This window comes from Anopheles arabiensis, chromosome 2 (assembly GCF_016920715.1).
Source record: "Anopheles arabiensis isolate DONGOLA chromosome 2, AaraD3, whole genome shotgun sequence".
Taxonomy (NCBI): Eukaryota; Metazoa; Arthropoda; class Insecta; order Diptera; family Culicidae; genus Anopheles; species Anopheles arabiensis.
This window is the reverse complement of record NC_053517.1, coordinates 100,089,162-100,102,577: the sequence shown is the minus strand read 5'-3', so window position 1 is coordinate 100,102,577 and position 13,416 is coordinate 100,089,162. Positions and strand designations below refer to the sequence as shown.

The window sequence follows — 13,416 nt, the reverse complement described above, 5'->3', positions numbered from 1 at the left end:
TCACTGTATTTGCGGGTGTTTGGAGGTTCTTTTTTGTGTGCGTTTTTTTGCTCTCCTACTTTGGATGCTGCTTTGGTTGCAGCTCGCGGGAGCTTGATTAATTCACTTCGGTCGTACCTTTTACCGCTTGTAATACACACACACGGGCGCGCGCACACCCCGGCACTCGTAGTCGACACCGGTGCCAGCACCGTACTGATCTGATTAATAGTACCGGAGGGAATAGCGAACTCTGCTGTTGCTGCTCTTGCCCCGAGCCCTCCACAGCCGACACCATCCGTCATCCGCACAGCAACAAAAAAAGGGGGTGGGGCGACACCTGAGCGGCTTTTGGGGTTACCCTCCCCGTCGGGTGAGCCGGCAGCTCATCATCAAACGCACGGCCCACGGTCGGTTTCCGTGCAGCAACGTGCGCCTGGAGTCAACAAGCTGAGAAAATGCAAACGCGAAACCCCATCCCCATCCGCGCTCGGAAGGAATGAGATGCAAAATATGGAATTGATAATGCTAGGACCGTTTGCTGGCTGCTGGTAGAGTGTCGGATGCACCGGCCACCACCATTCCATTCACAGCGCATTCCGTCACATAAGCATACATCGGTGTCGGTGCATCGCAAGAACGCCCGTCGTAAAAATTGCACAACCTTTGCGCTCGGGAAAAAAGGAAGCAACGGGCTAGGTCGGCCGTTTTGTGCCACACGCGACACACACACACACACACACACGATCGGCGAATGAAAAGCACATTAGCACACGCCCGGGTTTTTCTGTTTTCTCCAGCCTGTCGCGTCCCATTACGCACGCCGGCCGATGTATCGATGATCGATGCTGGCACCCGGCTGTAAAAGCCGTGAATAGGGGGGAGCGAAACAAACAAACAAAACCGGCTCGGTGCACTTGCAAAACACCCGTGGGACACCGCGCACCAGACACGGCACGACACGGCACGGGCGTATATATAAATAAACAGAAATAAATCATCGTTGCAAATATGATGAGCGCCCGGCCGAGCGGCGCAGCGACCACGCGCAACAGGGGAACGATGGATGTCGAACTAGTTTCGGGCCGGTTTGTCGTCTGGTTGGAAATGTTGTCTATTGAAACACCGGGGGAAGCATCATCACATCGATGGGGCCCATCATGCGAATGCAATCGTGTGAGAAAATAAAGGCAGCAAGCACTTTTGGGCGGTAGACGGCGTTGCAGAAACGTAGACACACGGAACTGGTAGCTGGGTTCCGTGGTTGCTCGGATTGGTTTGTGTGTTTTTGCGCATGGCTTTGGGAACGGTCAGGGGTAGAAAACTAACCTTATTTGTTCTTTTAATTATATAACAAGTCACCTTAAATACTTCAAGTTCCTCTAAATGACTAACAAACACCACCAAAAATGAGAAAATATCGCAAAAGTAATGAAGTAGATGGAATATAATTTGAAGAGACAAATAAAGTCAATCTATTAAATGTCTCTCAATAAATATGTAAGCAATATCAACTGAAATGATTACCTCAAACAGGGGTAGACAAGATCAGGGACCCGACTAGTCGAGAAGTTGGAGCAAATCTACCAAAAAAATCTCTGAAGATCTGAAGACATTAAAATCTAGATGTTACATGCTGTGGCTATTACCGTTTTGATTCAAATTACGGACATCTTCAAACTCTGGACATTTATCTTGATTTTATTGAATTTTTCACATCCAATCCCTAATCATGCCGTTTTTTTTACTTAATTTTACATAATTGACATGATGTACTAAACTGAATTTAAAAAGTATCTAACCACTAGTAGGTCCTGATGTCACGATAAATAAATGTACTTTTGTAGGACTGTTCATCGCCGGAGGCATCCTTATCAATTTCGGTTCAAACGTATGCCAAAGTAATTTCTTCAATAATTCTTATTAATCTGGTCCAGATATATAGAAGTACATCGATGCACTCGAATTTCGATACAATATAATGAATGACCGATTAAATTTGAATTAGTAATAAAATATGATATGCCAAAAAAACCTTCAGTGTCCGTGATTTGAAGCAATACGGTATTTGGATTGGACCTTCTACAATTAATAGCTCTTCGTAGAGGCTCTCAAATCTGAAGTCCTAAAAGAATGTTCTGATTCGCGAGCTGATCTTTGTCGAACCCTGGTCTAGAATGCTGTCTACAGAGAAGGATAACCAAGGCATACTCACCTACCAAGATGAAGTTGTTCTTCCCTGAACAACAAGACCCTCATCCGTCCGCCGATCTTCGCATAGAACACTTGCAACATTGATGCATTCCTTGTAGGCAGTGGGCCTATCTTCCTGTTCAATGAGCCAGTGAGAATGTCTAAAATTGAAGCAAATGTATTGACGCACAATCTGTACTGGGACAAAAAGCACGTCCCATGGCAGACCACTCATCATCATCCTTCGTCGTGTATCGCGACCGCCTAGAGTAAACGGTAAATGTATTCCAAAATCCTGTTCTATACGCCCCAACACGTGGTTGGCAGCGCGCAAGAAGCTGATTAAGAAATCGGCTTTTGGAAACTGTAGCACTGTAGCACTGCTTTGGACGACTTCTGTTCCATGTTTGCTGCTTAGCTGTGCTTTTAATCCGGTTTTAGCCGGGGCTAGCATTTCCGATGGAGACATCAACTCATGTCCTACTGCGTTGCAACGCGTCTTTTCAATGTCGTTTGGTACATCGCAATGTCCCAACACCATCGGTCGTTTATCGGTGGTTCTAGATCTGAATGCTAGACAGACCATATTCCAATCAACCAGCCTGTTGCGTCTAACAAGCAGCATGCAAGGACAGCTGTTTGGTACGTAACAATGAGTGCAGGATCGAACGCAGCTCTTCAATGATTCGTCCAAATCCTTCGTACAATTCATCACCCATCAGCAATGGGATCCTATTTCAACCCAAAAAAAAAAACCCTGTCCTCCTTCAACATTACAGCTGTTTACCTAACCCGCGAGTGACACGCTCGTTTCGATTTGGCTTGCGCTCTTCGTTTCTCACCTTCTTCCAGCACCACAACACCTGGAGCTTCATTCCATTTCCGCCTATTTGGGTGTGTGTGTGTCCCACATACTCTATTCGCTCTTCGAGGGCCACAGCTGTGTGTGTAGTGTGCGTGTACGTATTGTCCCGCTGTTATCCTTTTTCGTGTTGTTCCTTTCCCCGGGATATTCGTATTTCTATTCCGTGTCCCATGCGGGTTTCACCTCGCGCTGTGCCCAAGTGTGCCACGGGGAGAGACACCTTGCGAGCGATGGAATTGCTGAACCGTAGCATTCGCCGGCGATCGTGTTGAGCTGTCGAGCGTTCATTGAAGTAGATCGGAAATGGTACGCACTTTCGTGGCACAAGGGACCCAGTATAGGACCTTCACTAACTGGTGTGTAACAGCAGCTCGATTCCTATTGAACTGGCGTGCTGTCTTGCTTGCTCTTGTTTCCTCCCATCCTTACCACTGCTTACTGTGCCTCTGTGTTTCTATATTGTGGCGGTTGCCATGGTGCTACCTACGGTTCTACGCATGTATTGGTGCGTGTCCCTTATTCCTCCAGGATCCAGGATCCAGAGCTTGTGCTTGCCCGCGGCTTTGCGTCTTCGCGGCAGTTCCACTCGCACTCTGTTACCGTGCAGACTCGCAGCAAACCAGTGAACCAGGATGCCTATTTTTCGCAAAAACAAGCGCCCGAAACCGACCAGCTACGAGGTGCTGAACAACAACGTCGACTACGGTACGCGGCGGATCGAACAGTTGCCGCGGCCGTACAGCTGCCAGGTGACGCCGTACCGGGAGCTGGAGTTTAGCGAGCGCACCAAGCGGGCCGCCCAGGCCGTGGTTCCGTTCCTGCTGCCCGCCTGCAAAGCCATCTTCATCGGGGACGTTTCGGTCGGGAAAACGTCGCTAGTGAACCGCTTCTGTCACGAATCGTTCGACGGTGACTACACCGCCACCATCGGGCTGGACTTTGAGGTGGAACGGTTTCAGATCCTCAGCCAAGCGTACAGTCTGCAAATGTAAGTGGCTTGTGCCAGGTGAAGTCCATTGGAATTCAAAAAACAAATTGTGGTAATTGCGTGTCTTGGGTGCTTTGTTCTTTCTTTGTCTGACAGTTGGGACACAGCAGGCCACGAACGGTTCAAATGCATCGCACAGTCCTACTACCGCAATGCGAGCGTCGTAGTGGTTGCGTTCGACATGACACGCCCGGAAACGCTGCTAAACGGCAAACGGTGGCTCGATGAGGCACTGCGGTTAAATACTGGCCCAGTGCTAAAGTTTCTTGTCGGCACCAAAAAAGATCTGCTGGTAAGTAAAGCACTGAATGGTGTCCTTATACATCCAACAACCCTCGTACGTCCAGTAACTAATCCACTTCTTGATTTTGTTTTTTTTTTTGTGAACACTCCGCAGAGCGATCAGGCACTCTGTGATATTGAGCTGGAGGCGATTAAAATGGCGTACGACATCAACGCCGAGTATTGGCCAGTTTCGGCCCGGACCGGCGAAAATGTGACCAAGTTTTTCCGCCGACTGGCGGCCCTCGCCTTCGACTATGGCGTGCAGCGGGCGATGGAAACGAACGCTTCGCTGCTGCAACCGAACGGGAACAGTTTACTGAGTAAGTGAGTGGTTCTGAGGGAGGGTGTGTGTCGCAATGTGGTAGAGATGTAGTTGATCATCCATAAATTACGTAACGCACAAAAAAGAGATACTTTGATCCGCTTGACGAGTAGAGTACTTTACGCCAAAGGGTTACGTCCATAAATTACGTAACGGGTTTAACATCGGTTTGCTATCGTAACTTTTGTTATACAGGGATCGCTATAGGTACAAGTTTTTGGAGCGTGATACAAAACGACAGCAGTGTCAGGACCGATTTGAGTTTTGGATTAACTCCAGATTCTACTTCCAGATGATACTAACCCCAGTATCAGTTCCCGGTTTAAAATTCAGAATCACTTTCATGATCGGTATAGGTTCTGGAGCAGTTTATTACTGGATTGAATTAAGAATAAATTCCAGGGGTGGTATACGTTCAGGATCAGTTCTTTGTTCCAGGAATCTTTTTCTTTTGGCCTAACAACCGTTGTTGGCCAAGGCTTGCCTGTACCAGTAGTGGGCTTGGATTTCAGTGACTTATTGATTACCCGCAGCAGGATAGTCAGTCCTACGTATGGGTACATGATCCATTCGGGGCTTGAACCCATGATAGATATGTTATTAAGTCGTGCGAGTTGACATGTTCCAGGAATGGCATGGATAACGAACAGGTTACTAAACCGATAAGGATTCGGGATCAGCCTCATAATCAGTATGGGTTCAGGATCAGTTGCAATATCTTTATGGGTTCAAAATCAGTATAAGACTGATTTTTATAGTATTTTTATACAAATGGATGCCCCTTAGATTGTAGCCTGGAAACTCGGTTAATTGTTTAAATATTGTTTTACCCATATCCTAGAGCTACTGGGGCAAATTAACTAGTGCTATTCATCCTTCCTGTAAGCGATACGTAATTTATGGATAACACCATACCTGTCTTAAATGAGGAGCAGACCTAAATTCATTCAAAATATCAAATTCCCAAGCTTACAATTATTTTCATTTTTTATTATTTTCTTTACAGATTTGTACTTCTTGCGCAAGGAAAAGAAGGAGAAAAAGTTCCTCAAATGTCTAAACTGTACAATAAACTAATTTATTTTTGCCTATATTTAATGATCCCAGTAACCAACGGTTTTCTTCATTGTCCGCATTGTTCCCCCGTAGTGTGCTTCACTCAGTTTTATGTTGTTAGCAAAAAAATAACCATCCGAAAAAAGAAAAGAACCAACCGAACACACAAAAACAAACATGTCTTCCAGCCATGCCGCACCGTCCTCCAAATCGGTCAAGTTCTACTCCGCCTCGCTCAGTGCGGGCGCGGCCAGCGACAGTAAATTCGTGGTGGATATCGTGAACCGTCTGGAGGAGCGTAACCGGCTACAGGTATCTGCAAACAGTTGCTAGGGCAACCCACAGTCGGTGGCCAGTAAACAATCAGGCAGAGGCGAGGAGGGCTCCTTTGTTTTTTTTTCCGTTACTAAGCAAATGGTTGTTTGTTGATCCATTTCGGTCCCTTCCAACACGCACAGGTTCCCATCGACGGTGTGGACCGAACGCCGGCCAATCTTGCGCCACCATTCTTCGGCGAGGAAGCGTTCGTGTGGAGTCGCTTTCGGGAGCAGTTTCACCCGTTGGCCAACGATATGGAAGATGCCACAGTGCCCGTAAGTGTGAATTTGAATCTCCTTTTTCACAATTTTCTAATCAGATTCTTGTTGAAACCGCCAGACCGCCGACAAACCGGACGGGTTCGACAACTTTGAAACCCAACCAAACTACGAGGGCGTTATCGATCGGCGCAGCCCATCGCTGGAGGCGGGCCAGAAGACGTACCACGTCAAGATCCGGCTAACCGAAACCGACGACATCGTCCTGTTCGAAAGCCCCAGCCATGTCGTGTCGCTCGACGCGGAAGAGGCAGCGCGCGTGCAGGAGCAGAACCGCCGCTTCGAGACCCGCCCCAAAGCACGGCGAACGGCCGACGCCGAGGCGCAGACCCGCGACCTGCCGTGCAAATCGCGCTCCGTCAACACGGAGTGCATCCACCGGCAGGATGTGGCCTCGTTCGTGTCCAACTACGACATGTACGACACGTACAACGATCTCGAGCGGCACACGAAAGAGATCAACGTGGCGGACTCGGCCTCCAAGCTCGAAATAACGACCTACTCCCGCGAAGGCATGGAGGACATTGACGAGCGGCTCAATCGGAACGCCAACTTTCACCTCTCGTCGATGATCCTGCAGCGGCTGCTCGCGGGCAATGTGTACCGCGAGCAGCAGATCCGGTTCCGCAACATGTATCCGCCCGATCCGTGCCGGGAGGACATCCGCTACCTGTACCGGCTGGACGTGCTGTGGACGTACCGGACGGTGGAAACGCTCGGCAAGCCGGTGGCCAGTGCGAGCTGGTGTCCGGCGAACGGGGACATTGTGGCGCTCGCGTACGGCATCTACGGCCACACCGGCAGTGACGATCGGGGCTGTGGGTTCGTGTACGTGTGGAACATTAAGAATCCGGTCAACCCCGAGCGGCGCTATCGGTTCGATTGCCCCGTCACGTGTGTGGCGTTCTCTCGCCGCACCCCTCAGCTGCTGGCCGTGGGGCTGTACGATGGGCGGGTGCAGGTGCGTGACATCACCGACACCACGCAGACACCGCTGGCCGTCTCGAACCGGGACCGCTTTCCCGTGTACCAACCGATCTGGGACCTGAAGTGGGTCGAGTTCGACAACGAAGGCAAGGACGAGGTGATTGCCGTCTCGCAGAACGGGTGGGTCATGAAGTACACGCTCACGATCGGCCAGTATCTGCTTCCCTATCCACTGCTTCGGCTCGATCGCGTCGAAGGAACACCGGAGGGACAACCGAGCACCGGGACGTCCGCGCCCGCCGACCAGCAGCCGGTCAGGGTGCAGTCCGATCTGCACCCGCAAGCACTGTGCGTCACGATCCACCCGGTCCAGAAGGACAAGTACTACATCGGCACGGACGAGGGCGCGGTGCACTGGTGCAGCATCAATGATCCGTTTCAGCATCTGGGCGTGCTGCAGATGCACAGCCGCGGCATCTTCTGCCTCGAGTACTCGCCCTGGAGCCCGCGCATCTTTCTCACCTGCAGCGGCGACTGGAGCATCCGCATCTGGATCGAGGAGCTGCCGGAACCGATCGTAACGCTCTGCACCGGGTTCGCCCCGATCCAGGCGGCCTACTGGTCGCCCACCAACAGCACGGTGATCGCGAGCGTCACGCGCAGCGGCGTGCAGCTGTGGGATTTGAAGCGCCGCAGCTCGAAACCGGCCTCGGAAACGACGCTCGGGAGTCTGACGACGGCGCTGACCGTGGTACGGTTTACGAACTGTGGCCGCTGTCTGCTGGTGGGCGATGCGGAGGGCAAGGCGCACGTGTGCGCCCTGGAGGATATGCCGTTTCCGCCCCACTTTCAGTACCGCGAGCTGCAGTCGGCCCTGTACGGGAAGCTGGTGACGACGCCGGAGCTGTTGACGCGCGTCAAGCGTATGGGCTACCTGGGCTACTGAGTGGAATGGGGTGGAGCATGTTGTATTTCGGGTTCGTCGCCTGCTTCGTGTGTGGCAAAAGGCGGCAGTTCACACGAGCTTCCCGATCACACGCTGCGTTTACATCGGACTGTTTCAGAAAACTATTATCGGTTGCTTGAGCTATTAAAGCATTGGAGGGATAACAACCATAACACACATACGCACACACACACACACCCTTCTCCAGCGCCTCCTGTGCATTTGCATGTGATTCCTGCGCGGTCGGTTACGAGCGCGCTCTCATGGGGGTTTTACGATCGTTTTAAAATGATTTTAAAATTCGGTCATAAAATTATTTTATAATCTTTACCCGTGCCTCCACTCTTCTGCGCTCTTACAAGACGCTCAGTTCCTGTGGATGAGAGAGAGAGCGGGAGAAAAAAGCCTCCGCCAGGCTCCTTATCGAAATGTGTTGTGTGCGCGGTGGCTGATTGGCTAGACAAAAACCACTTGCGTGTGTGTGTGTGTGTGTGTGTGTGTGTGTGTGTGTGTGTGTGTGTGTGTGTTGGAGATGATCCTGTCCTGGTTTGCAGTGGATAAGGCTGGATAGTCGCGCCACTCTATCCACTATCTATTAGATGCTTATTAGAATACATTTTGTGAGCAAAAGCTTGTTTTCGCTGTTATGCTTTTATTGCCGTTTTCGATCGAAACAACTGTTTAGCATCGGCTTTTATTCGCCACCCGCGTGATGATGTTGGTGTGGGTGGTTGGGTGGGTGGGGTGCGATATGATCAGTGTCGATCGTTGCGCATGATCGTTACGGGCCAATAAAAATAAGAAGACGAAGAAAGAAGAGAAAAAAGGACACATAAAAAAGCAGAGAGTTTGAGAAGTTGTTTTGATTCCTTTGATGTTCTTTCCTGCCCCTAAATCTTCCACCCTGCAACACGAAATGATGGGCACGTTTTTATGACTTTTTAATGGGCAACCGAAATCGTCCGAAGAAGAAGAAAAAAAACCCCAACGGGTGAAGAAAAAAAAACCGGTGAAAGAACGAAGGTAATGTGAATGTGCCACAAAGCACAAACCGCTTAACGCCGCGTGACAAATGGAAAGTTCCTTCCGTTTGTGGTAAACGGGTTATGGTGGGAGGAGAGCGAGAGAGAGGGAAAGAGGGGGAGGATCGCAGCAGCAAAAAACGGATGCACAAAGTTGTAATTTTTCAGTTGATGGCATGTCCTCCCCTTAAAAATTAAACTCAAACCAAGCCCAAAACGGCGACGAAATCAATCCTGAAGTTGGAACGTTTAAAGTGAAGAAGCAATGGGGCAAGAAGAAAAAAAGTCCACAAAAGCGATGGTGATCGGTACCCCGGACACGGCTGGTAGTGGATTTGGCCGCTTGTGGAGGCAAATGTAAACGTTAAAATGCTCATTTGCGAAAGCGATTCGGTGTGTGCGCGTGCGAAAACCCTTCGGGCTATTAACACTTACAGGATGGAGATAGAATGAAAAAAAGGCAGATGGGAATGGGGCTGAGGAGGAACGATTCACATCCGCAGGGTGTTAAAATTGCACACAAACAGCAGCATAAATCAGACGCCTCGCATTGCGCATCGTGTGCATTTTACGCCTTGCCAGCTTGCGCAACGACTCCCTTCGTATGACACTTCGTATGGTGTATTCGAATCGTATTGGAATAATGGTTAGACACGGTTAGAATGTAATTTCCAACAGGAAGACGATTGAGTTGGTGGGAATGAAAAACGGCAATGATTCGATGCATAAAACTGTCGCATAAAGAGAATCAGCGTTTAATAGTGGGTAGATTTCCTAAATCAAACAACAATGTTCTACTCTGTAGCATTTCACACAATCAGCATAGTAAAACATGTATCGTGAGAAAGAGTTTTTTTTTCAGAAATTGTTAAATCGATTGAAATGCTATCACATTTTACGTTGCAATTATACTTTACATTTACCATACAAATATTAAATGGAGCATTTTTTTAAACATATTTCTGATTATATGATACAATTCATCTTATGTGTGTGTTAGTGTTGTATTTATTTTTAATCAATCAGACATCCCAAGAAATCTTTAACGGAAAAATGCAACATTTTTGAATTATGTCGACTGTGGATCGACCTCATCGCGTAGTACTGCACAAACTCCGCTAGGAGCGCTAAGGTACTGTTGACGTTGTTTGCTTGACAATCGATCGCACGTCTAGAATTTTCTACCATGTGTCATCGTTCCGGAAGCGGAGCATAGATGCTAGCTACCTCCGTTTTGACATCTCTTTTCCATCTCAAGTATGGGTCCGAAGAAACCGTCTGAGAAGCCCGGTAAGCTAAATTTCGTGTATTTTGCGGTGAAAATGTCCTCCCAGTATCGCAATTCGACTGTGAAACAACTTACTAAACGTGGCTGCATGTAGTTGGCTGGTGATTTGCACGAGAATGTGATTTTTCGGTGAAAAATAGCAAGTTGATGTTTGATTGTGTACGCCACGAGGGCTGTGTTCCGTCAGAGGCATGCATCGCATGCGAATGGTGCGACAAAAGGACGGAGCGCGCACCACAAGTGTAACGGGCTGCTCTTCGGTGTTTGAAAGTGTGCCAAATGCAATGCACACGATGTCGTGCGTCCGAAAACGGTTTTACGAATGATGATCTTTACGCGAAGAGGGAATCTCTCTGAAAACTGCAATGTTTGAGATAATTTACTTCGTTTCTGACAACACACTGTGGGAGGACATAACCCTGTTTCACCGCATTGCCTGTTTACCTTTTCTTTAATTGATACTAATTTTGTTTTCATTTCCGTAATTTCTAGCCGGCCAACCGGCCGAAAAGAAAGAGAAGAAGCCGGCAGCCGCCGCCGCTGCTACGGCTTCCGGATCTGGTGAGAAGAAACCCGCAGCGGAAAAGAAGCCCGCGGCGGAGAAGAAGCCAGCTGCTGAGAAGAAGCCAGCGGCTGCACCAGCTGAGAAGAAGCCCGCTGCCGAGAAGAAGCCGGCCGCTGAGAAGAAGCCCGCCGAGGAGAAGAAGGCCGAGAAGCGTGCCGCACCGGCCGCCGACAGCAAGGCCGCTCCGAAGAAGAAGGCACCGGCTGCCGCCGCCGCTGCTGCTGGAACCAGCAAGCCTGCCGGTGAGGCCAAGAAGGATGCCAAGAAGGCTGCCCCGGCCGCTGCTGCTGCCGCTGGCGCTGCTGGCAAAAAGGGAGCCAAGGCTGCCCCGGCCGCTGCTGCTGCCGCTGCCGCCGCTGGCAAGAAGAAGGCCGCAGAGAAGAAGGGAGCTGCTGCCGCAGCCGCCGCCGACAAGAAGGGCGCTGCCAAGCCCGCTGCCAAGGGAGCTAAGGCTGCGGCCGGTGCCGGTGCCAAGGGTGGCAAAGCGGCTGCCGGTGGCAAGCCCGCCAAGGCTGGCGAGAAGAAGAAGCCGGTGCGCCGTATCAATGCCAAGGGCAAGAAGACGACCAAGTCCCCGCGCCCGAAGCTGACCAAGGAGCAGGTGAAGGCCAAGATCCAGAAGGGCATCCAGAAGGCTCGTGCCACCGCTATGCTGCGTGCCAAGCGTGCCTCGACCAAGGTGAGTTTGAGCGGGGTGTGGTGCAGCGGTTACCGATACGGGTGGCGGCGGGAGTGTGTGTGGTGTTTTAATGATGAAATGTTGAAGAGGGAATCTCATTGATGCTAGAGCATGTGAAAATATTGCATTACTTCCAACTGAAATTGCACACACCAATCCAGCCCACATCGGGTGTCGCTCGCAGTTAACAATTGTTGTGAAATTCCATGGATCAGAGCTAACAATGTTTCTATTTCTTCTCCTCTACAGCTGGTCAAGGGTCCGTATGGAACCTGCGTCCGCAAGATCCGCACGTCCGTGCACTTCAAGCGGCCGAAGACCCTGAAGCTTCCGCGTCGTCCCAAGTACCCGAGGAAGTCGGTCGCCAAGCGCAGCCGGTAAGTAATCCATCAACAGGTAGAACATTCTATATTGGCATTCAAATTCAAAACAATATTTACAACACGATTGCATTTCAAATTTAAGAATGCAATCGTGCAGCTATTGAATGCTAGAGCGACCTCTTTTTATTTGCAACTGCTTTCTACCACACCCTTACTAGGAAGCTTACTTAATGAAAGAGACAGTTGTTTACACCAGGGGTCTCCAAACTACGGCCCGCGGGCCGCATGCGGCCCTCAAGAGCTTATAATGCGGCCCCGATGACTTTGCCAGATTTAGAATAAATATCAGGTTATTTTGACTTTTTCAAAAGAAATTTTATTTTTTTTTACATTTCTCAGACAAAAATCAAGCTTTAGTAACACGAACCTGTTCAAGTATCGTTAGTATTTTGTTATAAAAATAAGATTTAAACGTTCACTCATCAATTATAGGTAACATCAAATGGCCCTCAACATAGTAATGTTTAAAGCAATGCGGCCCGCGGACTGAAAAGTTTGGAGGCCCCTGGTTTACACAATGTGCTTGAAAATCGCGCCCTTTTCATCTATCAAGCCTTCAAGAAACGCTGTTAATGCTCGTTAATCCTAATTTCACACTCTCTTTCTATTCTCCACCATCAGCATGGATGCGTACAATATAATTAAGTACCCGCTGACGACCGAAGCGGCGATGAAGAAGATCGAGGACAACAACACGCTCGTCTTCCTGATTCACCTGCGCGCCAACAAGAACCACGTGAAGGCCGCCGTGAGGAAGCTGTACGACGTGAAGGTGCTGAAGATCAACACGCTGGTGCGACCGGACGGCAAGAAGAAGGCGTACGTGCGGCTAACGCGCGACTACGATGCGCTCGACATTGCCAACAAGATCGGCATCATCTAAAGCGCTAGTTTTGTACGGTTTTTTGGCGAACACTCCGCTCTTTTTCTCCTGCCCCGGTGGGGAATAATGGGGAGGAGTGTTCAGAGCGGGAAAAGGAGAGGATGCTGCGTCGTGCGTACCGGAGTTTGTTTACACGGTGTGTGCGCGTGTGTATCCTTTTTGCATTCCTACTCTCCTCAGATACGTTTCTCCTGGCGCGTTGTACGCGCGCAATCAATCCTTTCCACACTCATCCGCGGAGAAACCTTTCTGTGTAAAGCTTTTGCTGGAATCGTATCTAGCAGAAGGTTAGAAGAAGCACACACGATAACAACTGGTGAAAGATGAAGAAAAAATATAAAACATCTGTTCAGGAGAGGAGAAAATGTAAATTTAACATTGCGTTGTGGTTTTCTTTTGTTTTCATTGATGACAACCTTAATTATTGATAGGAGGGGGA

At 49.5% G+C, this 13,416-nt stretch overlaps 4 protein-coding genes across 4 annotated transcripts in view; 3 read left to right on the top strand and 1 right to left on the bottom strand.

The window, feature by feature from the left end:
• LOC120893675 overlaps positions 1 to 218 on the bottom strand; it is a 41,349-nt gene extending 41,131 nt beyond the window's left edge. The window contains exon 1 of the mRNA XM_040295696.1: positions 118 to 218. The gene's annotated coding sequence lies outside the window, so the exon portion shown is untranslated. The remainder of the gene's footprint in view (positions 1 to 117) is intronic.
• A 3,358-nt stretch (positions 219 to 3,576) lies between these two features.
• On the top strand, positions 3,577 to 5,738 carry LOC120897100 (ras-related protein Rab-36). The gene is made up of 4 exons (XM_040301714.1): positions 3,577 to 4,025; positions 4,122 to 4,317; positions 4,423 to 4,630; positions 5,639 to 5,738. The coding sequence occupies exons 1-4, from the start codon at positions 3,670 to 3,672 to the stop codon at positions 5,707 to 5,709; spliced, it is 831 nt and encodes a 276-aa protein (XP_040157648.1). The 5' UTR covers positions 3,577 to 3,669; the 3' UTR covers positions 5,710 to 5,738.
• A 26-nt stretch (positions 5,739 to 5,764) lies between these two features.
• LOC120897099 (dynein intermediate chain 4, axonemal) lies at positions 5,765 to 8,787 on the top strand. The gene is made up of 3 exons (XM_040301713.1): positions 5,765 to 6,000; positions 6,147 to 6,281; positions 6,346 to 8,787. The coding sequence occupies exons 1-3, from the start codon at positions 5,866 to 5,868 to the stop codon at positions 8,155 to 8,157; spliced, it is 2,082 nt and encodes a 693-aa protein (XP_040157647.1). The 5' UTR covers positions 5,765 to 5,865; the 3' UTR covers positions 8,158 to 8,787.
• Positions 8,788 to 10,357: 1,570 nt separating this feature from the next.
• On the top strand, positions 10,358 to 13,353 carry LOC120895343 (translation initiation factor IF-2). The gene is made up of 4 exons (XM_040298620.1): positions 10,358 to 10,469; positions 10,960 to 11,711; positions 11,961 to 12,088; positions 12,716 to 13,353. The coding sequence occupies exons 1-4, from the start codon at positions 10,439 to 10,441 to the stop codon at positions 12,975 to 12,977; spliced, it is 1,173 nt and encodes a 390-aa protein (XP_040154554.1). The 5' UTR covers positions 10,358 to 10,438; the 3' UTR covers positions 12,978 to 13,353.
• Positions 13,354 to 13,416: the final 63 nt, after the last annotated feature.

Coding starts and splice junctions, on each gene's coding strand:
- LOC120897099 (XM_040301713.1), top strand. CDS start 5,866: ATGTCTTCCAGCCATGCCGCACCGTCCTCCAAATCGGTCAAGTTCTAC. Junction 6,001..6,146: donor AGGAGCGTAACCGGCTACAG/GTATCTGCAAAC, acceptor CAACACGCACAG/GTTCCCATCGACGGTGTGGA. Junction 6,282..6,345: donor TGGAAGATGCCACAGTGCCC/GTAAGTGTGAAT, acceptor TGAAACCGCCAG/ACCGCCGACAAACCGGACGG.
- LOC120897100 (XM_040301714.1), top strand. CDS start 3,670: ATGCCTATTTTTCGCAAAAACAAGCGCCCGAAACCGACCAGCTACGAG. Junction 4,026..4,121: donor CAAGCGTACAGTCTGCAAAT/GTAAGTGGCTTG, acceptor TTTGTCTGACAG/TTGGGACACAGCAGGCCACG. Junction 4,631..5,638: donor GAACGGGAACAGTTTACTGA/GTAAGTGAGTGG, acceptor TTTTCTTTACAG/ATTTGTACTTCTTGCGCAAG.
- LOC120895343 (XM_040298620.1), top strand. CDS start 10,439: ATGGGTCCGAAGAAACCGTCTGAGAAGCCCG. Junction 10,470..10,959: donor GAAACCGTCTGAGAAGCCCG/GTAAGCTAAATT, acceptor CGTAATTTCTAG/CCGGCCAACCGGCCGAAAAG. Junction 12,089..12,715: donor TCGGTCGCCAAGCGCAGCCG/GTAAGTAATCCA, acceptor CTCCACCATCAG/CATGGATGCGTACAATATAA.